Genomic DNA, 27,854 nt, shown 5'->3' on the forward strand with positions numbered 1-27,854 from the left:
CACCTGAGCTTCAAAACAGTCCTTTACTGCTCCCTGGTGGAAAAATTAGAAACTACAACCTCCAGCAATGGTGCTCATATTGAAGCAACAGATGCAGAAATGGGCTTTAAATTAATTTATTTAAAAAAAAAAAAAAAGCATTTCTCCACTGAAGCAGAACAAACATCAATTTTTTTTCCATTTTACCTTTGTTTGGAACGTGTACAATCAGAAAACAGACTCCCCGGGTCGCCAGAGCAGAGTGAAATAATCGAGCAAATGAAGGGGGCTGGAGGAGTTGGGGTCGGGTCTGCCAACACCACAATGTCAACACAGCCGGGAGCAGGTGAGGAGGGTTAGGAGGGTGAGGAGGAGGAGAGGGAGGGTGGTGGGGGGGAAACAAAAAAAAAAAAGAAAGAAGAAAAGTAAGAAAGGAAATTAAAACACAAACATTTCAAGTGCAGGTCTGGTTTGGACAAAGCAGGTCCTTTTTTTTTTTCCTCTGTTCAACTTCTCCGTCGGATACATGCAAGGTCAACATCTGGAACTACACATGGAGATTTCATATGCTTATATCGGTTATCTGTGCAAGTATTAAAATATGTAGGTATTATATGGATATGTCAGAACGAGGGGGAAAGAAACAAATATTACGCAAACTATTACACCGTTTCACTGAACAGAAAAAAAATGAAGTCCACATAATAATAATGAAAAATAAAAGAAGTGAGATTTCTAACTTGGTTACCGAAATGTCACCGACCTCACCATTTTTTAATCTTCCTTTAATTAAATTATTACGTATCTAGAGAGGTGAAAATACATTTAAAAAAAATCCTATGCTCCACATTTTGAACAACAAAATACTGCATATCTACGTACAGCTGCGATAAAGGAAGGTCAGTATTGTGAGAGGCTAGCTGCCAGAGTTTCAGGAATATTGGCTCCGAGTTGATCCCTTCCTAAATGCGTTGACCGTTATTTATTAACCATTAAATGCTCGACGTTCTCGGTTGGTCACGAACTGGGGATGTGTTGTCTCTGCTGGAGTCTCCTATCTGCTCTGAGGTAGATGTGACAGACAGGCGGCGTCCAGCCCGAGCTCAGTCAAAGGTCAGCTCTGAAGGGTAAATTGTTGTTAAGGCTTCCTGTGGTCTTGGTTTCATCACTCTCCTGTTTCAGTGGCTCACAGGGGGCACCTTTGAGTTCTTTGTCCCGTTTCTGTACTTTATTCTCAACCCACATTCCAGTCTGTAAGGGGTGGACATATCTATATTCTTTTTGATGCTCCAGAACAGAACTCAAACTGAAAATGAAAAGAATCTTCTCCATTTGGCACCTCTGGAGTCAGTGGTAGAAGCAGGAGAAACAAAACAAAAACGACGGGGGAGGGGAGACGAGAAAGGGAGAAACTATAGAAGGAGGAGGAGACAGTGGTGGTGGTGGTGGTGGGGGTTGTGTGGTGCGTGTGGTGGTGCAGACTAGTTGGGATGGCTTCCTTGGTTGTTAGCTGCCGACGAGTCTGAGTCTGCTGCGGCAGCCGAGGCCGCCTCCTCCTCCACTTTGACACGCTTGGCGTCCGGCTGTTCGCTGGCCAGCTGATCCCCGTTCTGGCGTTTGGTGGGGAGGGAGGCCGAGGCGGATGCGTGGTCCGCCAGCAGGTGGAGGGGGCTTGCCAAAGCCGGAGCTGAACAGGAAAGAGTGGAAGAGAGAGACGGAATAGTTCAGTGTCGCCGCTGGAACTGTGGTTAACCAACATCTGGAAGCAGCAGGCCTGTGGGACGTGTGGTTTGGCTCTGCTGCTGCCAGTTCAGGATAATAAAGACGTTTCTTTAGCGGAGGCAGAAAGAGTTTACTGTTGAACATAAACACAACTCTTACATCTGGTGGTGAACTTGAGTTTGTGCGGTTAGTTAACACCAAAATGATCAAATGTATTAGTGACCACATGAACCAGAGCAGGGACCATTTTTCAATCGTTTGCTGCAGTCACAAGCACCCGCATCATTCTGGTCGAGATATTTTGGTCGGGTGTACCAGAGGTGTGTATGACGTGTGTAAGTGATGAGTACATCTTAACCACCATCTTGTCTCTGTGGCGTATTATAATCAAACATTCTGCAGAGGAGCAGCTCAACCTGTAGGCTGCCATCTTTCTGAAGTGGACAAATGTCTTTATGTCAAGATGGAAAAAAACCAGGGAGATAAGAACCTGGAGCTTTTCTTATTGTGTTTGGCCCTTTGAACTGATTCTAATCACAACATTAGGCTTCATATAAACATGAACATTTCCTTTACTTTAAGATAAAATCCTCAAACAAATCTGATTCCAGCTTCTCAAATGTGAAAACTGACAATTATACATTTAATGTCTTTGCATTTTAGACAGAACGAATCTCCAGACATAACCTTTGTGAGAGTTACCAAGCACGGCGATTAACTGATTATTTAAGGAAATAATAATAATAATAAATCCTTATTATTGTTATTCATGGATGAATCCAAATTGTATCATGAAATAAACTTGTTATGATTAGAAGTTGTACTTTAAAATGCAGTTAGACGTTTAGTAAACATAATACTTCTTAATGTAATGCATACTTGTAAGATGTTGATATTTAAATGCAGTATAATATATATAATAACAGCCACACTGCCTATCCTGCCCACACTGTATCCTTCCACTCTGTTCCTCTATTGCTCCGTCTCACTTCAAATTCGATCCAAAAAATATTAAAGCAATCTGAACTTCACTTTCTCTGTGAGCTTCTATAGGAGGCACATTTGAAAACAACAGCAACAGACCCAAGTGTTTCATGCGGCCCGTGTCTCACCTGAGCTGGTGGGTCCCTGGATGGCAGTGGTGATGCTGTGGGTGCCGTTTTGTGTGATGGCCTTAATGGGCAGCTGGTGATGACCCATGGGGGCCTGCTGCACTATGGTAACAGTCTGCAGGGCTGTGGCTGACTGGGAGCTCTGGATGATGCGACTGGAGCCGCCTATAGAGGTGATGGTTGGAACAGTCTCCACTTTGACTGAGAAGACAAAAAACATTTGAATGGTTCAGTGATCAATTACAGAAGTGACGATCGAAGCTGGACTTAACTATCTGGTTAACAACAGGGAGTCTGACCTTGATCCCCACTGTACAAAGTTTCGACACACAGCAGTGTTTGCTCTGTCAGCACTTTCAGGCTTTAACCACCACGAGAGCTCATTATTCTCAAGCCACGACTCATTAAACTTGCATTTCCAAATGTTCATAAACCAGTTGGATTGAAAGGCATTAGCTTAACACATGACATAACACACACATGCATTAGATGTCATGTGTAGAGAATAATGTGCATATAGTAACATATTGTGAGGTGGCCAATGTCACAATTCGAGAATTGTTTTTGTCAAATTAAGAAAATGTATATGTTAGTTATTTCTTCACGACATCAAAAGACACCAAATTCAAGATAAGTAGCGATGCAGTAAGTAACAAAATGCTTTTCCGTGACTCACCTTTGACCTCTGTGTGCTCTCCGTTCTCCTGCGTCTCACTCTTGATGATGGTGGCTGGCTGGGTGATGACGGCGGCAGAGTTCAGGGCCCCTGCCGGGATCTGCTGTAGGACGTGGACAGTCTGGACCGCAGGCTGGGAGGTGCTGGTGCTCACTGGGGAGGCCATGGTGTAGGTCACTGGCTTGATGGTTTGAGGTAACTGGCGCTGGACTGCTATGAGTACCGGCTGGTTGTTGACAGGCGAGCCTGGAACAGGAGAGCACGGTGTGAGATGAACCCTTCGTTTTGTTTCAGTGTGTCAGATACAAAGGCTGTTTGAGCTCTGCAGTTGTTCCTTCAGAGTCTGCATTGGCATTTTTACTGTGATTTCCTGAAGAATTTCCAAATGCTTCATAACAATTAAAATCTTTTTTTTTTTATCAAATTGTACTAACTTAACACATAGCATAACATATTGCTCTGACTTTTAAATACACCAACATGAACTTAATATTTCTTAAAGGTACAGTATGTAGACTTTTGTGATATCTAGTGTTGAAGTTGCATGTTGCAGCTGAACACCCCTCACCTCACCCTCTCCTTCCAAACATGAAAAAGAACCTCTGGTAGCTTCAGTTGTCATAAAACTCAAAAGGTGTTTAGCTTGTCCAGTCTGGACTAATGTAAAAAACATGGCGGCCTCCATAGAGAGGGTCCCCTCTATGTAAATATAAAGTATCTAAATATAAAGGGTCTTTTCTGGGGTAAAGAAAACTACAATTCATACAATTTAGATGAAAAAAACTAGTGAAAACATCATGAGGATTATTCTACATTAAATTTCTGCCAATAGTTCCCTTTCACCTAAATCTTACACACTGGACCTTTAACAATCCACAAGTTACTTGAACTATGTGAAAAATGTGTTAGAGATATAAACACATTTCGTCATAATGGGCGTATGATGTGATGATGTGGAAGACTTTGGCTTTCTGGGACAAAAAGAAGGAAAGTTTTATGTTATTTTAGATCATCATAACAGTCAGTGGGATATTTGACTCGGCAGACACCTAAAAACAACAACCCAAGGTATTTGATCAGAACAAAAACTAAAACTTGGTCAGGACGTCACCAGTTATAATTAATAAATACAAATATATCTACAGAGTCTGTATTTACATTCGTTCAAGTAATTGTCATGTTTGACATTTTCAATGTTAGTTCTTCTTGAGTAAAACTGTTAAGACTGGGAACAGTTTTTACTAGATGCAATAAAACAGCCAAACAAGTAATGTGAGGGGCAATAAAATTTAACAACTGTTTTTATAGTTACAGAGAATGTACTGATGAAATGTAAATACTTTCAATTTCATTTTTCCGAACAGATTCATTGTTGCATAAAACCAACATTTGGAAGAAGCCATGACAACCAGTCAAATATTCATCCTCTGAGAGAGATACCAAAGACAATGGGAGGGACTGTGCTCAATAATTTCAAGATAAGACATAAGTTGTTGAGGTAGAGATGGGTCATCAGCCAGGGTCACCTTCCACAGAAGCTCCAGCAGCTCCAGTGAAAACTTAACTTAACTTTTCTCTCTGACACAGCTGTGTCGGAGAGAAAACGACAATCATCGACAGCCATATTACAAAGTTATTGAATCTACCTGTTGTGTTTTGTGCAAAGCGTGCTTCCTGGATGACTGCCAGTTTGGGCTGGACTGCAGCGGTGGACACCGGAGTGGGAGCAGAGGTCTCCAACTCCAGCGGAACCGGGGAGCCCTCTCGTGAAAGGCTGTCGGGGGTTTGGACTCCACTGGAGTGAGCGGAAAGCACCCCCGAGTGATTGGGAGACGCTGGTGCACTCCTGAGACAAGAAAGATGCCCAATAAAATTTACGTCAGAAAAAGCTTGACCTACCAGACAAATTAATTAAAATATGTTCTTATAAATTATAATAATCTCTGCAGCCAATTCTGATAAAACAATACAACATCAGGGAGCATCTGCATTTAAGCTTGTCAAGATGAAACCTTATTTATCAGTATATACAATGAGGAAACGATGTGTATTAATGTTTATATTTTAAGTAATTTTTCTTGTAAAATATCTTTACAATTTTTCGTCATTTAAGTTTGGTAACGACATCTTAGAAATCACATGTATTGGCTGAATTATCAGTATCAGAACTTTGTAATGGCCCCTAAATCTCCGTATCAATCAAAGATAATACAATGTAAGCATGTTGTGTTAATGACTCATGTGTAGCTGCATGTAAACTGGCAGTACATAAACTGCTTTTACTCTGAGGTTTCATTCTACATTCCAGATATACCATTTTTGAATAATAGCCAAAGTGTGCAGTGGTGTGATGAAGCCAGACCTGGAGGAGAGGGGTCCGTGTGGGGTCCTGAAGCAGGGGACACCCCGGGGCCTTCGTTTCCTGAAGGCCTGCTCTATCAGCTTGCCCTCTGAGGACGGGTCTATCCTCCAGAACGAGCCTTTGCCAGGTTCCTCCTGCGACCGCGCCACTTTGATGAAATAACGGTTCAAGGAAAGATTGTGACGAATCGAGTTCTGCGACGGAGAAGAGGTGCAAGCGGTGAGTACGTTACAGTCAAAATAGATAAAGTTTGTGACTCTTACTCTGAGGTTTGAGCACAGAGGTTCTTCTGTGTTAATTCATGAAATCATCGTGCCGACAAAGTGCTGCTTCATTGGACGAACGTGAGGCTGAAACTCACCTGCCAGCCCTTGTCTGCAGTCCTGTAGTAAGGATAGTTCTTTGTGATGTGATTGTAGATTCCGTTTAGTGTGAGCTGCTTGTCCTGAGCCAGTGTAATGGCCTGGACTATCAGCTGTGCATAGGAGTACGGAGGTTTGGAGTCATCCTGTGGAGCAGAGGAGAATTACACATTTCTTCAGTTACGCTGCCACAAGTTTCTATGGGAATCAAAATGTCAAGATGTCCAACGATAAAAGATTAAAAAATGCCAAAGGAAAGAAAATAATGGCTGCAACAAAAGGTGAGAGATTCCTCCTGATCAATCTTTTGTTAGTTTCATCCCAACATAAGGGATAAGAATCAATTATAAGATAAGAATCAATTATTTCTATATATTGTTATATTATTTAGCACTGAATGAGACATTTTTACACACTTGAAAAATGAACTTGTGGATGATGAGGAACTATTTCAAACATAGTATTGGCATTTCTGATTTATTTTTATATTCTGGCAAACAAATAATGCAGATATCAATATATCTGCAGATTCTGCACTAACGCAACCTTTGAAATAAGTAGGTCAGACATAAAATAAATAAAAACTGCTTTAATCTTGCTCATGTCGGTTAATACTTTGTCCTATGCACACATTTACGAACCCTCATGTGTCCTCTACGTTCATTTTGCAGCAGCTGGCTCCTGCTGACCAGAGCTCACTTTACACATTTACAATATACAACTAATCAGAAGTTAGGACACGTGCAGTATTTGAAGTTTACTTTGTGTTTGTGTAATTCGCTCGAGTTTGAGAGACAAGGATTTAAACACATAGCAGTAGCATGATGCACACAGCCAGGACATCAGGGTTTAAGTCCCCGGAACGATCGGGATTCACGACGTCATCGAATTATAACCAAATAAATGTGTGAATAGTGACATAGACGAGCAGACAGACAGAAACACACACACACAAGACGTTCTTCCCGTAGATTATGACGTTGTGTTTTAACTTCATTATCGCAGAAGAAGCGCTGCCCTGTTTACCCAGGAACATAATATGAATTCATCAGATTTTTTAAAGATCAGTTCTAAGTGTGATGATTAAAAACATCAGAGGAGCAGAATCATTTGTTGACCTGCGGAGTTATGCGCCTCAGTGCAGTGGCGCTGCCAGGGGGGGCAGGGCGGTGCCACGTTGATACAGTAAAGGCTATAATCAGAGTTTGTCCCTTCAAGCTTTAGGTGCAGCACACAAGCCTAAACTGAATGAATGAACGAGCATTGATCAGTGTGGGGAGCACAGATCACTGCCATAGACTTACTGTTGTAATCACAATCTGGTGTGTGTCAGTGGGGAGGATAAAACAACCATTCATAATCGTAATTGAGGTAAAAGTTAGAAATAATCATGGTATTGATTTGGAGTCATATCGCCCAGCCCTATAACGTATGATCGGTATTGCCAGAATATTACAGTAAATTGTGGAATAGGTGAAAATAACATGCTCTCCATTACAAGTAACCGGAAACATAACAGTGTTTGAACAGCAGGAAGCAGGAACCATTGGAGGAACTCTGCATTTCTTACTCCAGAGTGTAAAAATGATGTGTGTAATAATCCATGTGAGCAAAAGACTGTACTACTGCACCTGAAATGTTGTGAAAATCTATAAATTATTATATTTAAGAACATGTTTAAACCCAGAGTGAGTGTGATGTACTTTCTGAAAAAGTACACAGCGCTGTGGGAGTGTGACAACAACGAGCTGAACTGAAATCAGGCTCGACAGTGAAATAAGGGCAGAGGATGTCTCACCTAGTTAAGCCCTTTGAGGCAAAAAGTGATTCGTGAATAAGGGCAATACAGATAAAGTTTTACTGATTGATTGACATGTTAAATGCAACTGGAGGAATTAGTGATTGGTATAAGTCTCACCTTGGGACTGTCCCCTCCGGAGGCATCTTTGTCGTTCTCAGGCTGGGAGTTGTCGTTTATAAGCTGCAGCTCTGCAGAGCTGACCATACGACCGCCCATCCTGTAGCCTGAAGAGCCTGCGCCCCGCGGGCTGGAGGGGCACGAGTTAGCAGCACTGCAGAGAGACAACATGACTGTGAGCTGCCAGGACACTGACTGTAGATCTAATTTAAACTCAGATGAGTAATTAGCAACCAACAACAGGTTTGGATAATCTGCGTAACCTCCTGCCCTTTTCACATGCCCCGATCAAAAATGACATGCCCAAAATGAAAAGAGGAAATCTCTGCAACATCATGGGCTATATGAATAATCTCGGTATCTATATGCAAATGTAACACTTGCTAGATTTAATTCTAAATGAAGTACAACACAGTTGGAGATTTAGTAGAGATATGTGTGTCATCTCCACATGAAAGCTTTGGAACAATCTGTACCATTTGACTTTTCTCACTATAAAACCCATTTATTTTCACTTATATGTCACTTAAGGCATCTATTCCATCTAAATATAATTGTTTATCCAATAAACCACAATAAAAGCTCTCTGATAAAACACTCTACATGACGCTGCTAAACTATAACGAGCCTGGCTGTTCCCCACGAGGAGCATGGTTTACGTTTCCTGGCTCGGCTCATCCGCAGTCTGTGCTGCAGTGATTCGCTTTTGGCCGACATCTATGCAAATCACCTCCCAGATAGACTGAAAGTACTGCAGTCACTTCAGAAGCAACAATCAGGTCCAAAGCAACTACGCATTCAAACTTTAATCAAGTGTGATTATCCCGTTAAAAGGTTTATTAACCAGGGGATATTTAAATATGCCAAATTGTGCTTTACGTGAAATGTGTGTGTTGGTCCTCAGGGGACTTGGGAGGTGTTGTCAAACCAAACAAACAGTGAGGGGCAGCAGCTCAGGGTTCTCACATGTACGACAGCTGCTGTCCCTTTTCATTACCTCAATTGTTTGTTAGTAAACAGGAAACACATTTTATCATTAAACAAACAAGGGAGACGTGTATGAAAGAAGAAACCTGGTTGGTTTGTATCGGGCTGAGAGGATCGAGGACTCTGATAGCAGTGTCCTTCTCTGAGCCCTGCAGTCAGTGACCTAAGCCTAAGCTGATCAACACATAGGGCCAGGCCCATGGCAAGGTCAGCTGACAACTCAAGGTCACCCAGTGGAGGTGTGGGAGGGACTTCTCTCAGCACCATACACTGAACTGGGATTGGAAAACTGGAGGCTTATGGCACTGACAGAAGGAAGAGCTAAACTTAGACCAGGCTAAACTAAAGCATTATTAGGAGGTGAGACGATAGGTTTAAAAGTTTATGTTCCCTGTGAAAGGTAAAAGTAACAGCTCTTTTGAATTTAATTGCAAAGTAAGACGAACTGTCTTTGAATATAAACTTAATCTACCTCCAATGTGATCAAATGTATGGATTGATCATAGTAAATTAATAGGGAAATGTAATGAATAATTGCGGTGGTTGATCAAAGACTAAATAAAGATGGACGCTGTGTTTCAATGTCCTCAAAAATGAGGCCAAATGGTCCTGTATGCAGACGCTGCCATCTGTCACTCTTGACATCATTTGGAGTCTGAGTATGGGAATTAGTGATTGAAGTGTGAAAGCAAAGTGAGGCAGTCCTGACAACATGCTCAAACGACCATAGACTAAATAAAGAGTGTTGACGCGCCTCCACTTCCTCACACTATCCCAAAATAAAGTCAAATTATCCTGGATATTTAGAGCCAGAGACAGTAAAGATTGTGATGTGGAGCTGTGGGATCATGTTCCCACCAATTCCCACATTGAACCAATCAGGAAGTAAGACTCAGCTGTCCATCGTGGCGTTTCACCCATTTTTTAGGTCAGCGAAAGACTAATTAAAACCAAACTTATCAGTGAGATGAACACTGGACATCAGAGTGATAACAATCTACCATCTTCTGGAAAAAAACATTCAATGTGAATTTTAGTGTGGTTCCTTTAACATCTGCTAACATGGAGGAGCCGATGTTTATGACCTATTCAGCAGCCAGCCACCAGATGGCCTTCGAGATTATGTGGCTTCACTTTAGGAGAAACGGCATGTCGACCATCTTTAAACACAGTCTTTGCTAAATGGTCAGCCCTCGTCTGAAAGATGGTTTTCCCTTCACAATGTGAAATAATCGCAGCGGCAGGTGAGCAGCACCAACTGTAGGTCAGTGAATGCATCATATCCAGCAGCAAGTACCTAATGGTGCCAGTCGGCGACGGCAGGGGGCTCTTTATGTGAGTGATGTTGTCTGGAATGTTGATAGTCAGGGGGGAGATCTGCGGCTGCACTGGTTTCACTGGGGACTCTGGAGCCTCACGCTTCACCTTCTTCCCACTGGACAGAGCTGTGAACATGATCTTGATGTTTGTGCTGGGAAATCTGAAAGTGCACCTGCAAAAAAAATAAAAACAAGACAGGATTTAAAAAAAACGTAAGAACCCAGTGAGCTGTGGCACGCAGAGACTATTTTAAAAATACAATTGCAGATGAACGTGAACAGCATTTCAAATTAAGGCAAATTTAATCTGTGAGAACTTGATAACATTAAGCTCGGCTGGGGAAGAACTGTTTGCCTATTCTCTGCCTGAGACAATGTGTGAGTTAATTAAATTTGGATACTGATGCAATGACTTGATGAAGCATTAATACACTGCAGAGAATTAGAGTTTAGACTGGAACCACTGCTGATATGCACTTGTTTTCAAAGGGAGTGGCTGCCTCAGGAGGACAGGCCTGAATTAGACAGTTGTTGCTGTTGCGAGTTAAATATAAGGCACAATGTCAAAAGGAAAATATACCTCAGGGGAAATGTGTGATTCTTCTCTGGAGCTATTAGTGCTGATTGATATATCGGTTCATATAAGTCAACAGAGAATTAACAATTACAGCCAAGTTGGTTATATGAGTAAAACTTCTGAATATTGACCACTTCCAGTCTCTTATGTTTTCTTTTCTGTTTCATGTCAGCGTAAAGTAATAATAGGCTCTAGAAAAAAGTAATTTTTGAAAATATATAGACTAAGTGACAATTTATCAGCTAATATGAGACTTTTTTGCTGGCTGTGTATAGGTTTGTGGATATAAAGTACTTTTCTACTGTCTTATTTAAGTAGAACCTCAACCGACAAAATTCCTTACTTATGGCTCAAATATAGACATGATGCTAAAACTAACTGTAGGTGGTTAAATAAAAAAATACAAAATCAATAGTTGAAGCCATTTTGTTACTTCATCACCCACTAGTGATATTCAAACCTGTGACACTTATTTCACTGTTTTATCCATTTCCTATTGAGCCTTTCCTGCATGATTTGAACACAGCAGAAAAAAAAAGGACATGCTCCATTTTCATAATAATGCAGAAGGCCTTGATGCTGCATTGAACTATGGTCTGTTAAGTCAGTGCTTAAACAGAATTTAAAAACACAAAACAAAGAAAATCAGTGAGCCAGGTTGCACTGACAAACGTGACACCAAACTATCTGAGCAATGAAGTGTTCACATTTTTTGGATTTGACACTTTAGATGACGTCAGTATCTTGGACCAGCAGGATCCCCATTCAATTTAATGCAACAGGCCTGCACCATTGACATTCACTGTTGGACAATAAAAAAATCACTGATGTTCCATTTTTTCTCCTTTCACTTTTTCATTTGGTGTCTAGAGGAATTTAAACTGAAAAAACAAAATAGACTCAGGAATGCAAGAATGCTGCCAACAGAGTCCGAGCACATTTTAAGGATTTCTTTTAGTTCAAATATTTAAGGTTCGACAAAATAACTAAACATAGTTGGTTTGTGGTAGACTCTGAGCGATTAAGGGAATCTGTTCAAGGAAATCTTACATCAGGAACTTGTTTAAAATCAGCGTTGGGATCAGTGTGTCTGACACCCGGGGACAGAGCAGACACATTGCTTTTCATTTAGTTGCAGAGTGTAAGACCATGCAGTTTTGTTTTTTTGCCAGGTTCTCACAGAGCTGGCATCTGCTGAGAGAACTGTATCCCCAACACTTACATCTCAAATTAGCTTTGGCGCTCACAGGAGGAGACTGAAACACTTCCTGGAGCCAGACTGGTGAGGGGAGACACTTTCATTATGCATGTGCCCTCCGAGCACCCTTTCAGGAAGGGTAGAGACTTCTCTGTGGATCTTTTAAAGTTATACACAAGCTTTAAATAACATCAGAGCGTTCCTCAATATCTAGAGACTGTGTAGTAGTGACAGAGTGGGGACACTGATATCTTAATATAGCAAAAAATAATAAAATATCAAAAGCAACACTGCTCCTTTGTGTTTATTCCTGTGCTTCATTCTGCTTCCAAGAATGTAACATCGACCCAAACTCTAAAAGCCTGTTAAACATTTGTAAAAAAAACTCTAACATGGGAACATTAAGCTTCAGAAATATCATAATGTGAGAGTATATTACATGGGCAGCATGTTTTAATGTTGGCTGAGCATTGTTTAGGTTAGAGAGTGTGTGGCTTAGTATTTTATATTATACATTTATACTATACTGGTAATCAATTCATTGTTAAAGACATTTTCAAGCAAAAAATTGCAAAACTGTTTCCACTTATCAAAATCTGCTGCATTTCTTCTGATCGTACAGTGAGGCTTTCTCTTCAAATGCTCGCTATAGACGTCACTAATAGTTGCAATTCATATTCCAATACAACGACACATAGATTATCTAATGTGTTGTTTACTTGTTTCTGTATGAAAAGTGGCTTATCATATTAAAATCTTAAGTATCTAAGGCTCATGAGAGCTTCAGGTGAGAACAACAGTTAACATCTTGGTCGACGGAACATGTAAACTTATTACTAGATTTTGAGAAAATGATCAATTTGAAATTCAAATTGTTGTCTTGTTTTGAAATGACTCAAACGGTTGGCGGTGTCTGACAGTTTAACAATTTATACTTACTTAATTGATACTTATACTTACTTGATTAAATCAGGAAAACAATGAGCAGATTGTTAATTGCAGAATTTAAATTAGTCACACTGCTTGATAGATCTGTGTAACAGAGCTTTGAATAAAAATATAGCTTCCTGATGTACATTCGATAGCATGTCATGAAAATAAGTATTTGAGCTCTACAACCTGTTAAATGCCCTGCTTCACCATCCACTGAGCGTATTAACACTATATGCAAAACTTAATTCATCATTGTAAGTTTTTAGTTGTCTGTGTGAAACTCAGGAAAGTTGTGTTTGTTCAACACCCCCCACTGTGCACGCATTCATACAAAGCCCTTCATTAACCCAATTTATTCTTCTCGTATGAATAATGAGGGCTAAATACCACAAACACGGTTGCTACACTGCTGTTATAACGGCAACAGTCCAGTCTGGTCTAGTCTGAAAACTTTCACTTGATCCTCTCCTCCCACACACATTGCAAAAAACAACAAAAAAGAATGTAAACACAAGAAGACAGCAAGACAGGAAGAGGACCAGCTCGGAGAGAATTTATGGGTGTGGGAACAGGGAAGAAAGAGAGGGAGGTGTTCTTCTTTGTTTACATCACCAAAGAAGAATCCCTGGAATACAACCGACCTGTCCCCTGGGCCACAGCTCTGCGAGTTCTCTCATGCCACCAATGTGCTTCTTTAGCTGCACCCATCTTCATCATCACAGTGAGGGTCATTTAAAGAAACTTCACCAGCTCAAGGGTTACAGTACAGCGTGTGAGCCCATGCTAGGAGGAAGTGTCGTACTCATAGCAGCGCTTGAAATAATGCTGATTAAAAGCTCTTTATAGGCAGTCGGCCAGATCAATAAGAGGACCTGAAACCTGTGCTGCTCCATCCTTGTTCTGAGCGGTGCGTATATAATGAAATGCATTGATTGACGCACAATGTGTTATAACATGACTGAAGAGCAGCTCAGAGATTGATTCAACTATCAAACTAACAACTGCAGAATTTACATATTTTTTGCAAAAAGCCAATTGAGAAATCCATCAAGTAAAAACCAGCCTTTTTGTTTTGCAGTAAAAAAAAAGTGGTTTCACATTTAGGGATTGCACAATAGCAGAGAGCAGGAGGGGGGAATGTGGCTGGTGTTGGCTGAGACTGTCCACATTACAGGCCACTTTAGAGAATCACCTCAACCACTTTCTTTGTGCCAAAAACCCAAATAAAGGTCCCTGGTCAAAATGAAAACAAGCTGTTTTCTCTCTCTTTCACCTGTTTTTGTTTGTAGGTTTGACTCTGACACTGTTGGAATTACGTGACAATTCGAAATTGACAGCGTAACGTTCACTTGTTTATGTGTTACATTACACGTTCCCTGTTTTGGTTTAGTTCATTAGACACTTCAAGATGAAAATCCTAAAATCTACTAAATTGTCAAATGAGATGCATTTCTGGTGTCTGGTGCACAGGTGAAACTAGAAGTAGTATTGATTGACTACTCTAATAGTCAGAAGAGCCTATGGGGATGCCATCAAATAGCACGTTTTGTGGGGAATAAATAAAAAGATGCAAGCAGAGAACGGATTACAATCATATGGGTGCAACTAACTTATTTCAATTGAATTATTTTGATTGTCCTAATCATTTTATCTATAAAATCGCCCCAAATAATCCTGATAAAGGTCCCTCATAGTTTCCAAGACCCTGTGATGACGACATTATAATTCCAGTAATACTTCATTCGTGGAAGACTCCACTCTTTATATTTACTTCATTTATTTTCATCCGTAACTTTATCTCAAGCAGCCACTCAAACATGGCCTACTTCAAAGCAGCACATACTGCAATACAAGTACCACGTGTGACAACTCTGCATAGTACAGTGCAGTATAATTAGGTACAGTATAGTGTGGCAGTATCAGGGTAGATTCCTTTTTGTTTAGAAAGCAGCACACTGTCTGGTGCAGGTTAAGACCTGCAGAACATGGCTCAGAAACTCCTTCACAGATGAGTCTAAAATTAATTCTGAAATGAACCTGCGGGCTCATGTTGTTGTTCGATGTTCACTGTAAAGAGGTGATTGATTCAATGAGCTGGCTAGCATGACTTCGGCTGTTTTCAAGACGAGGCCAAAGGTCCCGCAGGCTCTGCTGTTGTGAGCCGGCAGGGCGGGGACGGGCCGGGTTTGTTTACGTTTAGGGGTCGTGGGGAGCTCCATTCACAACTCCTTAGATGCTACAGCTAACGGCTAGCTCTCATGTTTGCACTGCCTCAAGGGTGAATGTTTACAGCACCGCGACAAAAAAAAAACATGTCTGACTCCACAGTGTCCATGTGGCTGAAGAATAAAAACACACCGTCTCCCCCGTGGTTGTGAGCTAGCTATTCTTGCTAACTGGCCCCGATACAGACACCGTGGAATGCGGCTAACCCTGAGTAGACCACAGGAGGGGGGGATGTGGAATGAAGGCAGGCGGCTAATTAACACTGTTGCTAACAGGAATGTCAACAAAGAAAATGGCTTTGCGAACAGGATGCGGGGTTCTTGCTAACATGCTAAAACACGTGGTCCTCTCGACCCTGCTAGCCAGCGCAAAGTCAATGTTGTTGACTGTTCACTTTAGCTGCCTGGCTACTAGCGCCGCATCCACATGTTCACCGAGGATGGAGGGGGGACTTACATTCGTGGAAGCTGCAGAGGAGGGGCGCCCCGTCTGAGGAACACTCCGTCTACAAACACCCCGTTTTTACCGAGACACCTCAGGTAAAAATCCCCGCCGCCGGTGCCGTCGTCGCTGGCGGTGAATATCTCCAGGTGCCGGCGGGAGATGAAGCTGGAGTGGCCCATGCTCACGTCCACGGAGCCCTGAGACGAGTTGCGGCCGATGGTCACCGAGCGCTTTTTCATCATGTATTCGAATTCACGGCCCTCGAGCCGGGCAACCGGCCCAGACGATCCGCTCACAACGGCCATGTTCGGCTTCAAATCCCTAAAAAACAAATGGTGGGATAAATAAGACACCGGGGGACTGCGGCCCTTCAGAGGCGTGTAGATGGAGCGAAGCTACAGGAGGGGCATCGAATTGAAACCGGGAGTTTGGAGGGGAACATGCGAGGCCAGGGACCGCGGCTCCGACCCACCGCCGAGAGAAAGAGTAGCGGAGCGATCCAACCGAAGGGAGCAGCGGGCGGAGATCTCCCGACTGACAGCGCTCTCCGCCAATGAGAGCGAAGGAAGCGTCTGCGGCTCAGACGCCGCGACCAATCAGATGTCCGAATCCGCGTGAGGACAGATTCAAGGTCGGTTGGTGCGCAGCAATACGCGCATACGCTGCCGGGCGAGGCGGAAGAAGTGGCGCGGGAGTTGCACCGGGAAGCGGATCAAGTGACTTACACGTGCAATCGATCACAATAATCGCCGCTGTCAGATATGATCGATAATCCGCGGCCGAGCGTCGGCATCACCGACTGATCGCGAATCCAAAACGAGAGTCGACCGCGTGCATTGAGGCAGCTCGCGGGATTTCCGCTCCCGTCAGTCTCGGCGTCTCAGGAGCTCAGAGCCACGGTGCTCCGCCTGATCCACTACAGAATCCACGCCGGGCTGTCCACGCGGCCCCCTCTGCAGCACCTCGTTGGTTTGTAATGGTTCAAGTTATCATCATCACTGATCTTTAATCAACACAAACAAACCACGTTGCCCTGACACACACACCTAAACACTCCATGTTACTCAGGGGAGGCTGCAGGTTCGTGCTCCCGTGCCGTGCCGTGCCGTGCTTTGGCCTTGTTGTTATCGTCAGACTGAGCGACCCCGCCATCTGTAGGCCACTTGTTTGTAAACACTGTCTGAGGGCAGTGCGCGTGCGTAACAACTAACGGAAGATAAGGCTTCAGACCAAGACGATGAGTATTAAACAGGTTATAACTGGATGTGGAATCATTGTTTTTAAACTTATAAGACGATAAGTTAAGGTTTAAGTTTGATATAAAAGTCCATCAAGATACATTCAAGATACCCAAATAATATGGGTTTTTCTCATGTGTGTCAGTGTCTCTACTTTGTGGAAATAATAATGAGATTATGTCAATACAAGAAGAAAATAACAGTTCTTGTAGCCCTGAGGTTGTGAAATCTCTATAGATCTTAAATCACCTGCTATGATTATTATTATAATGGTGCTTATATTGCATTATGTAGTACTGATCAATAAATTGAGAAAAATACGTGGCAGAATAATCCTAATTTCTTTCAACAATTATTGGCTGCTGGCCTAAAGATTTATTGCAGAAGTAATGATGCATGCTCCATTTGGGGGAAATGATCATAATATGCAAAACAGTTAGTGACAGGCTTTGCCACTTATCTGGACATTCATTCATGTTGTTTGTGACGCTGTGTTGATGATGATGCTGCGACTATAGCACTGACAATATTCAAATGATTGACTCCATTCTAATTTCTCGTTCTTTTCCTGATTGTTGATGTTTATTTGTTATATACATCTGATGCCAACATCTGATTATAGTTAGTCTTCTCGTCATGTGGGCATAAAAAAAACAATTTCTGTACTGCATTAATAATCTATAACAACAAAAAAAACCATCTGTTATCGTAGCTTCCTTGCATTGGTAGTTAGATGTAGTCTGGTTGATGTGTTTAAATGAAGATTTGATGGATTTGCACTGAATAAACAAGAATATGACTTTTAATGGAGGTGCGTTGAGGCCTTGAAGATAGGTCTGCTGAGATCTTGTAAAAAAAAATACGGTCCTCTGCAGTTAGATTTTTTTGGGGATGAATAAACTGTTGTTATGGTCTTATTTTTTCCACTAGCTGTTGAACTGAAGAGTTGAATGACTTTTTAAATCCACCTGCATCAACCTCCAGCTTCATCTCAACCACTGGAGGGAGACATGCACCGTCACAAACCTCCATAGATGACATCATGAACTCGCCAGCCATTTCAAGCTTTTAGCCTGAACAGACAGCAGCATCACTCCATCGCCTGCCAAAACACACACTTACACACCCACAGCCAAAGTACACCGGCATTTATAGACTTATTAATTACACGAGTTGCTATGATAGGCCCAATGTTTAATAATACATTCATACACATTTGATTGTTTTAAGTAAGTGCTTTGGTAGTATTTTTTATTCTACAGATCTCAGCTGATAGTACATTTAATAAAGCCTGGATCTGAAACATTAAAAGCCTTTATACTGAAAATATTTTAAAGGTTTATCTCCATAGCGTATCATACTTTCTGTGTGTTTGTCTTGTGGCAACCTCTTGTTTTTCCACTGATGACAGTCGAGTCCATTTGTTCCAGGAAGAGCAGCGACCGCTGTGGCACAGTTAATGGCAATCAACTATTAGTCGAAGCTCTTCCAAACCACATGACTGGGATTTACAATCCTAGTACGTTGCACTATAGCCCACAGAAGAGGGTGCTTTCCGAAGCTTTAAGTTTTATTTGATTAGAGCAAGTCAGGATGGATCTGCCAAAATAAATCATCAGATAAGCTGTGATTAAAGATCATAATGACATATACCATCAAGACAACTTGTGGATTTCAGTATAACAGGGATGGAGGGCGGTGTCCCATGGGAGTGGAGGAGGCTCAGAGCAGCAGGGTTTCCATCTCTTTGCAGGGAGGTGAGCCGCATTACGCCTCTCCTCGATTTCCTCCCTGTCCTCTGGGGCAGGAACCAAATGGACACATTAACGACACTCTCCATGTCTGAGGGGGCTAATGCTGCCTTAAGTGCTGATTACGGTTGGAAGAATCAGACATGTGGGAGTATGAGTTTCACTCTCTTCACTGGTTGTTGTGGTGAACAAACTAAAGCCCAAATCCAGAGCCTTTTCTAAGGGAAAACTACTAATTGGCCAAACCCTTCTGCACATACAGGGTTCGGAGATTCACTTGTCTTTCTACTGAGCTCAGTACTTTAGTGTATGTGTTTATTCTCTGGCAGTCTCAGTGCTGCATGGAGCTTACTTACTATAACTCAGAGCAAAAACCCACGGTGCCTGTTTGGCAACTTTTTTTTAATGAGGACCAGCCCTACAAAGAACACAACAACAGTCGTTTGAAACCATGTTTAGTCGCTCATTTCCCAAGTTTATACTTCCGTGAACAAGCAGAGACACGTTCATAAATACAAATTTCAGAATGTACAAAGATGACAACAGACACATAAATAAGGCAAACGGTGTCATCATGGTGCAATCTTTAAAAGCTTCCTCCTCCGGCCAAAAGTGCTGAGAAATACATTTTCCACTCCAACACTGCTGTCCACACTCAACACGACGAGTTGTTTTTACCCTGAAGTCAAAGGGTGGAATCACCTTTTTTATCTGCTAGGATTATTCAAATGTGTTCCAGGTTGTGTTGAAATGGAATTCATCACATATCCTCCAATGAGGCAAAACCTCTAGGGGTTCACAAAGCCAGAGAAGAACACCCTCGTGCTTGAGTCTTGCCTGCCAGCTCCTTCCTCATCCTTGTTTGAAGGAGTCCAGTCTCTTCCACTCATGGCTCCTGTCACGCTGTGGTTACAGTATGTCGTGTTTGATCAGGTTGAGGTCCTCCTCGGACACAGTGAGCTGCCCCATGTACCAGAATATCCAGGGGATCAGGCTGAGGAAGATCAGCAGGGGCCCGGACAGCACGAAAAAGTCCCAGAAACTCAATGGCGCAAAGATCCCCACGAAGAAGAGGAGGAGGCCGATGATGTCCAGAATCAAAGCCAGCGACAAGAAGAAGTTGGCGCACTTCTTCTGCTCCATCGCTGCAGCTGAGCGAGAAAAAAGGACGAGTGGATGTCTTCTGAAGGTCTGACAGGAGTGAGTCTCTGAGGAGAAGTGATTTGCTGTACCGTGGATCATAGTCTTTCACCAGCAGCACACCTTTGCATTTCTATCATAGTTTAGTGGCAAGACAGGTCTCCAGGCACAACAAAGGGTTGTGCTGCTCACTAATAGCAGCTAAGAAACTCACAGTCCATCTTCATTCCTACGCAGGCCTGACCTGTTTTACACCTTTCATGTCATAAATGTGACACATCAGGCCGCTGTCTGAAACCTGCGGGACATTTTTATGCACATATATTTCATAATCATCTGCCATTGAGGTCGTATTCAAACAGTGATAAGCTTGATATAATGAATCCCCATCTAATGAAACTTAAGTGATACCGACACTGCATCAGTGTGTTACATCCTTCATTAGATGATTCAAGGCCTCCTCTTGACATCACTCCCACCAATTTATCCAAGTGTATGTTTGCCCTTGATATTTAACTTCCCAGGGTGGAAACACTGCACTGAAGCCTTCAATAAACATTACCAATCCCTGGCCCATGCATCACTATAATAACGCTGCCTATTCTGGAGTGACTGACTGACAAAAAGAGGAAATGCACGTAATGGAAACTTCCCTTGTTTGACCAGTCGTGCTGCTGCAATTTGTGTCTCCTATGCCTCGCTATGCCTGTGGTTACAGCAGGTGTACACAGCACGGCTGAATTACTGTGAAGCTCTCCTGACTTTGATGTGAGTGAGAGGCCATTTCACGGCGCATCATAAACCAAACCGTGGTGGAGCTGATGTTTTGCATAAGGTGTGCCATTGAATCTTATCATCAGCACATACGAAAATATGCCTAAACTTAACACATGTTTGTTCCCAGGTCACATGAGATCCTCTGCTGAGGATTTCCAGGTTTGTTTACCCTACACCGAGAGACAAACCAGTCTGACCAGTACGTGTGTGTTTGCATGACTCAACTTCACTCTTTCTGGTTGCAGCTACAACTTGTGTAAAGTATGTTACATTCATTTTTCGGATGTGACAAAACCCAAACCAAAATAATAAATCAGTTTAAATTAAAATAATGTAAGACTCTGCAGACAGGGATATATGTCTGGAAGGGTTCCGACCAGCAGCAAACTGACAAGTATTGTGGAATATGAAGATGGTAGGAGCTTGGGGGGAGTTTATGCTATGATGAAAAACAAAATGTTTTAGACAGTCTCTCTCTCTCTCTCTATATATATATATCATTGGCTGTGCTAACCTAATGACACCCATACCCCCCGCTGGTTGAAAATGAGCTCTGGGCCCATCCTCTGTGCATTAGTCACCATTTAGATGTCAGTTTACTGACATACTAAATACCTAACTTAATTTGATTGAATATGATTTAATTTAATAAGAAAAACACGTAATAAGCTTTAAACTGAAATGATACATGACCTAAAACCAGATTCTAACTTCAGACCCTTCTATAAGACCTCGATATAAATGCAGGTGATGCCTCCAGGTTCTTTCTGTTTCTAAAGTGCTGAATTGGCAAATAAATAGACAAATTAAACACAAACTAATAGCCGCTAGACGAATCTTGACACTTTGTGAGCTCTTCCGAGTCTAGAGCCCCAGGATGCTGCCTCCTATCTGGGCTTTTGATAACTCTTGTATCCAGCCAAATGCCAAAAAAGACATATCAGTCACTGGACTTGTTGGTTTGCCTGAGATATGTACAGAAGGTGGTAATATTTGAAGGCTGTGCAGAGCTGCAGCTTTATGTTTTTTATGAAAACACTCCCAATACAGCCTGTTGTATAAGAAGCTACTTATTCAGAGAGGCAGTAGCTGGCAGCTTTTCTTCTTCTTCTCCTTCTTCTTCTCCTTTAAGCTCCTTTTTTTTCTCGGAAGTGGGGGAGTCCAGGGAGTCATCATAGCCGTCGTTGTGGTAGGCTGAGTTTTTGCCCCATGTCACCCTGCTGGCTTTGCGCGGAGGGATCGGTTCCACCGTGCTGCCGGAGTCTGCGTCCTCGACGCGCTTGGCGTGTCTCGGTTTCTGGCTCATCCTCTGGGAGATCTTCCTCGCCAGCAGCTCCACGACGGTGTTCCTCTTGTCCGACCCGTCGTAGTCCCCGGACACCTTCACGTTGCCCACGTACCACATGAGCCAGAAGCCCAGGCTGATGAATATCACCAGGGAGCCAGTGTAGATCAAGAAGTCGCCGTAGAAGCGGCCGTCGAGGCGCAGGTTGGCGAATATCCCGACGAAAAGAAGAATAAGGCCGATGGCGTCGACAGCGATGGCCATCAAGAATAAAGGCACGCAGCTACCTATGCACCGAACCAGGTCCATGGTGGACACGGAGAGCTGAGCCTCTTTACGAATGAATAACGGGAGGATGCTTCATCCTGTACCTGCGCACCTGGAGAGAACGCCCCACCCTAAAGCCTGAATAAACAAATTGCGTCTCCTCAGGCAGCTCCACTGGGCGCGCACACACACACACACACACACACACACACACACACACACACACACACACACACACACACACACACACACACACACACACACACACACACACACACACACACACACACACAGCTTCCACCTCACTGTCAAGGAGCCGTCCAAGAGCAAGCAATAGCAAGTGTCACGGTTCCCATAATGCAAATGGACCCAGGGCCTGCAGGAGATTTTAATTTGGCAGTCAAACAGATTTTCACCTACATGACAATATGCTTGTTTCTCCTCTTTGTTCATAGAGCAACAACAGAGCTACACATGCAATCAGAAACCTCACAAACTCATTTGACCCAAATACTGGAGCTCAACCTCTTCAAACCTACAAGCAGACCATGTGATGAGGCTGAATCGACATGTTTGCGTAAAGTTTTTGACCGATTAAATCTTCTGCTTGTTCACCCTCACATAGTAGACTGTCCTAAATATGAGCTGAGTGTTTTGTTTTCACCTAAAGCAACTGAAGAAAGTCCCCCTCCTTGTTTTGTTTTATTTGATTTTATAGCCTTTGTGCTGATTATGATTAATCTGTAAATTCTTCTGGCCCTAAAATACCCCTACATTCAAATCTTGTTGTCAGTCCCAAACCCAAAATGTTCAGTTATCTTTGGAAGTTTTTAGAACATAGGAGATGAGAATCCCTTGTAGGTTTGAAGGTCTTCCGCCCTGTTTGATGTTAAGTTGCCAACCACGAGCAGTTGTCAGGGATAACCACCTGATGTTAGGGACACACCAGATGTAGTGTCATTGTGTATTTGAACCATCACAAGACACCCTCTGCTAAGATAGGCCCACCACAGGCTCATCACACCTGGGTATATGTCTCTAACATCTTGGGGTCCAGTTGGGGTCTTTCCTCCTGATCCAGGGCTGTAGGCTGCAGTGTTCAGCCGTCTGTGATGTTTTTTAAATCATGTGGTGCAGGGTTTGTCCATGGATTCCAACAACCTGATGGTAGAAATTGCAACAAACCACTGCAGCCAACCTCTACAAGATGAACTATTGCTGTCCAGCTACGTCGTTCTGCCTCAGATGCCCTCTCAGCATTTTACTTAAAAATGATTGATTGAATGTCAGCACATATGCAGATTCTATATCTATATCTATATATCTATATCTTTAATATATATAACCTATATTAAACAAAGGATTTGTTAGAAAATAAGCAAGGTAATACCTTTACAAATAACAAATAAATAAAGAAGAAAAGAAAATGTATGGATAGAAAAGGCTGAAGCATGACTACCCTTCATACCAAGAAGAATGCTACTGGCAACTCTTTTGGTCTCTATTATTAATTAAATCAAACAGGAATAAACTAAATTTCTGAATTAATGATTACATTTCAGTTGTGTATTTGTTAATCACCTTGTTAGTTTTTTTAAAAATCTTTTAAAACATCAAAAGTGAGCTACACATTTTAAATTAATCATCATAATGATTCCATATATTTACTCCTTTTATTAAGGAACATCTCTTATCTGTCCTTGCCTTTTATTTTCTTAAACTTCTCTTGCAATTCAAATCATCTCTTGTAATGTTGCTGACAGAATTGTGATATGCTTTACGACACAAAGTGCTGGTATATCAATTTTTATATGTAATCCATTGAAATGCATTGACTGACGTTTTTGGCCACTAGGGGTCAACAGAAATAACGTCAACATGTAAGAACAGTGTCCCTGTGAAAGAACATTGTAATTCAATTGATCCATTTGGATCAGCACCAGATTTCACACACTTATAAATATCAGTCCTCCAAAAAAACCTTTTTACTTTTTAAATCAAGATCCAAGAATTATAATCTGGGGAAACTAAGAAAATGTTGAAAAATGCCCTACCTAGAAAGGTTAAAGAAAGTTAAAAACAAATTCCTTGATACGCCTAATTCGAATCTGCACCAGTTCTTCCCTGACCCATATCACTTCCTTCCACTAAGTTTAATGGTCATCCACCCACAGGTTTTGGCGTAATCTTGTTAAAACGGGGTCGGATGGGGTGAAAACGTGACTTCTAGACAAAAATGGTAATGTGATTTGTGAGGGAAAAACAAGCAATGAGCTGAGAGTAGCTGCAAAGTGGCGTGATAATCCTCTGAGCCGCACCTATCCATAAATGTGGTGCACTATCCTCAGTATGTGAATATTGATTATAGCTGCTTTAAATACAAGCTCCTCTTTACAGGCCAGAGTTTCATCATAAGACATTTTCAATGGCTGACATCAGTAAATGTTTAGTGTCCATCACTTTACAGTAGAAGCTGCATGGCTCTGAAGGGGTTACTTCGGATTTCGAGCCAAATCATATTTAAATCCCATGAAAATGTACTTTCAGGTCACAGCAGTCAAATTGTCTCTCTCATTTTTACATACTGTATATTTGAAAATGAACGCATTCAAATTCAAAGCCTCCTTCCCAGTGATTATGTCCCAATAAAGACTTCAGTGGATGCAACTAAACACAGTAAACCATGAATTGACAATTATAAGCTCTCACAATCTTTAATTATTCATGCATTGGCATACACTGCACCACACAGCATTAGGAAATTCCCCATGTCCACTCTCCCCCTCATAAATACTGATAGGGACAGTTTGCTTTCTAGTATCCTAATCGCAAATTTTGTGTGTGAATGTGTGAATAATAGCATTTTAAACAGCACATTGTTGTCCCCGTGCACTCACCTACTTTTTGACAGCCATGGTTATTAATGCAAATGTTGCCATGCGCACTTGAGACTGAGATAAGGGCCTTGTTTTGTGGATCCTGGTAAATCGGAGAAATAAATATAAATGTCACCACCACGCAGAGTTTTTACGATTACGTTCCACAGATGCTCCCATGCTGAAAAGCTACATTTCAATTCAGTGCCGTCTTAAAGTTAAAGTGTCTCCGTTCAGATTTACATCCAAACGTGAAGTTCTCTGGCAGAATATCAAATCCTCTGTGTTCACAGATTGAACATGGGGGGTCTGTAGTAGCTGAGGGGCCTCTTCATGTTCGACTGCTTCCTGTTCTCTTTGGTGATGGGGATCAGGACCACGCCCACCACAAAAACCATCAGCCCAATGGAGAGCAGTGCCGGCCCCAGGATGTTGGTGACCTTCTTGCAGTGGCCGGCGAAGAAGAGGCCGCTGATGACGATGCCACATACCAGGAAGCTGCCCCCGGTGGTCATTAGGTGGATGGGGAACCAGAAGACCTCCCATTTGCTGCGGGACGTCTCGCTGGTCCAGAGGGACTCGCTGCGTGAGAGGCTGAACACGGTGCTCTCCGTACGGCTCGGGGGTGTCAACTGGTCCCTGGACTGGGAGAGGGTACACTCTCCCAGGGGGATGTTCTCTGGGCTGCCTGACATGGCCTCCAGGATGACTCTGGAGAAGTGATGTGGAATATGAATCAATCTTAGGGCATCTTTCCTTCTGATATTTCTGCTCTTACAAGAAAATATGATTGTTGGATATCATAAAATGTTATCAGAAAGTTTCTTCAGGTAACCCGATATTAAGCACAATATTATTGTCTTTACACCACAAAAAACTCTTATCAGGAAGCCTGAAGCACACATATGACGAATTATTCAAAAATCTAAATTTATTTACTTCTCCAAACCCAGAATTAGAAATAAACTTTTCCTACCTACAAATATCATGGCTGCATATTTTAGCTTTTTTGAATCACCTCGCTTGAACATTTCCACTGGTAGATCACATCAAGCAAACAGAATTAGAGAAGTACATAAACACCTACCTTTTAAATCTGGATCAGCGTCCTTTGTCTTTATTCTTGAAGTGTCAACGACAACTTTCAATCTATGAACCATCAGAAAACATCCAGAAACCTGAGCAAGACGCTTCCCCACCGTCCGACCAGGGAAACCAAATAAATGCAATGACACACATCCCCACTGAACCATCATCTACCCACCCTCCTCTGCTCTCTCCACCTCCTCAACAGGATCCTGTGAGCACCATCCCCTTACCATCATCTACCATCGCAGGCAGTCTCTCCTGATGCTGCATCCAGGGCGAGGAGCTCGCTGTCAGGTCCCCAGAGGATATCCATAGACCCCCCCCCCCGTAAAAAAAACCACTCAGGCTGATGCCTCCATAGGGCTGTGTAATGATTCTGAAAGAACTTCGACAATAAGCTCGGTTATTGCCCGTTTGTTTGAAAATGTCTAAAACTTCCACGGGACAGGAGAACGAGAGGGAAAATATCTGCCTCAATTGGCTGGATCTCTTCCCACACAAAGAGCAGGGCAGGGCAGCGACTGGGAAATGGCTCTCTGTTATAGCTGGATTGATGCAGCAAGCAATCACCCATACAGAGACTTTCCAATACAGCCTGATATGTTGGCAGGGTATTGATCCCAAAGTACCCCGGAGCAATTATGTGCAAGTTGTAGTTTTGTTCGGTGAACATGAGATCGATGAAATCTGTGTGGCATAATTAACCCTCAGAAAGCAGTGGGAGTCATGTAGAGTTTTGGTCAAATTTAGGATTTATTTGTCGTCTTGTTATTCAGCTGCCTCAGATGCACAGGCCGCGTAGAGGAGGGATGCAGCTGCAATATGACACTTCTGCTTCCATTTAACAGCCCTGATGTTACATTTGTGTCTTTGTTGCTTTGTGTGCACTTCTGGACAGACACGAGTGTCAGTGTGAGGCCATTGATCTGAACATGATCTCACTCTTTAACACAATTACACGCTGCAGAGAAATCTCCGGCTCTGAAAAATGGCTCCTCGTCCCTGCGTCTTGTACTTAGAGAACGCCAAACCTCCAGCCTGATCTCATTCGATTACTGCTGTCATCTGTTTGAAACGTATCATTGTACCATCCCGTGGCACAACACAGATGTAATGAAGCCTGTCAATACTTGCAATGAGCCACACGAACCAACAGAGGGCAGTACTGGTATGTGGCTTGCCTTGTGGGCAAACGACTGAATCCAGTTTCCTGTGTCATTAACTTTTAGAGAAATATTTCAGGATTAATTGATCGCTCGATTCTGACATCCCTTATGGATCAAAGTCTTTTCTTTTGCAGCCGAGTTTGAGAAATTACTCATCCATTCCATGTAATGTGTTACACTATCTTGAGATGATGATGTGCCTAATTCTCTTTCATGGCCCAGTTAAGTGGGTTGTTGATCATAATCATTTGAGGGTATTTTACACTGCTGAGTAAACCTGTTAAGAGATGAGGTGCAGCTGCAGGGCCCCTGTTAGACTGCGACTCCACACAGAATGTATTTGATTCTTGTAAATCAGGAAAAGACCTCTAGGATCATAAACCAGTTTAGGACGAAGCAGGGTCATTTTGGACCTAAACGTTTGACTGATATGAGAATTTGGAGCAGTGA

The 27,854-nt window shown here is 42.4% G+C and overlaps 2 protein-coding genes and 1 long non-coding RNA gene across 5 annotated transcripts; 1 reads left to right on the top strand and 2 right to left on the bottom strand.

Annotated features, from left to right (window-relative positions):
• Positions 1-100: 100 nt before the first annotated feature.
• Positions 101-16,323, bottom strand: foxk2b (forkhead box K2b). The gene is made up of 9 exons (XM_020094608.2): positions 15,828-16,323; positions 10,416-10,610; positions 8,132-8,285; positions 6,213-6,359; positions 5,852-6,045; positions 5,136-5,335; positions 3,490-3,735; positions 2,814-3,014; positions 101-1,666 (listed from the first exon to the last, which is right to left on the bottom strand). The coding sequence occupies exons 1-9, from the start codon at positions 16,118-16,120 to the stop codon at positions 1,461-1,463; spliced, it is 1,836 nt and encodes a 611-aa protein (XP_019950167.2). The 5' UTR covers positions 16,121-16,323; the 3' UTR covers positions 101-1,460.
• A 178-nt stretch (positions 16,324-16,501) lies between these two features.
• LOC138407719 (uncharacterized) lies at positions 16,502-18,380 on the top strand. Its single transcript, XR_011241046.1, has 2 exons — positions 16,502-17,067; positions 17,984-18,380. It is a non-coding gene; the product is annotated as an uncharacterized lncRNA (long non-coding RNA).
• Positions 18,381-24,677: 6,297 nt separating this feature from the next.
• LOC109634170 (phosphoinositide-interacting protein-like) lies at positions 24,678-26,765 on the bottom strand. Of its 3 annotated transcripts, XM_069524951.1 has the most exons (3): positions 26,469-26,765; positions 26,237-26,298; positions 24,679-25,860 (listed from the first exon to the last, which is right to left on the bottom strand). In XM_069524951.1, the coding sequence occupies exon 3, from the start codon at positions 25,842-25,844 to the stop codon at positions 25,437-25,439; it is 408 nt and encodes a 135-aa protein (XP_069381052.1). In that variant the 5' UTR covers positions 25,845-25,860; positions 26,237-26,298; positions 26,469-26,765; the 3' UTR covers positions 24,679-25,436. The 3 variants fall into 3 exon arrangements, with proteins under 3 accessions (XP_069381053.1, XP_069381052.1, XP_019950029.1); XM_069524952.1 differs by lacking the exon at positions 26,237-26,298 and having other exon boundaries at positions 24,678-25,860; XM_020094470.2 differs by lacking the exon at positions 26,469-26,765 and having other exon boundaries at positions 24,680-25,860; positions 26,237-26,462.
• Between the last annotated feature and the right edge of the window lie 1,089 nt (positions 26,766-27,854).

The sequence above is a fragment of the Paralichthys olivaceus genome, chromosome 5 (genome assembly GCF_024713975.1).
Source record: "Paralichthys olivaceus isolate ysfri-2021 chromosome 5, ASM2471397v2, whole genome shotgun sequence".
NCBI classification, from domain to species: Eukaryota; Metazoa; Chordata; class Actinopteri; order Pleuronectiformes; family Paralichthyidae; genus Paralichthys; species Paralichthys olivaceus.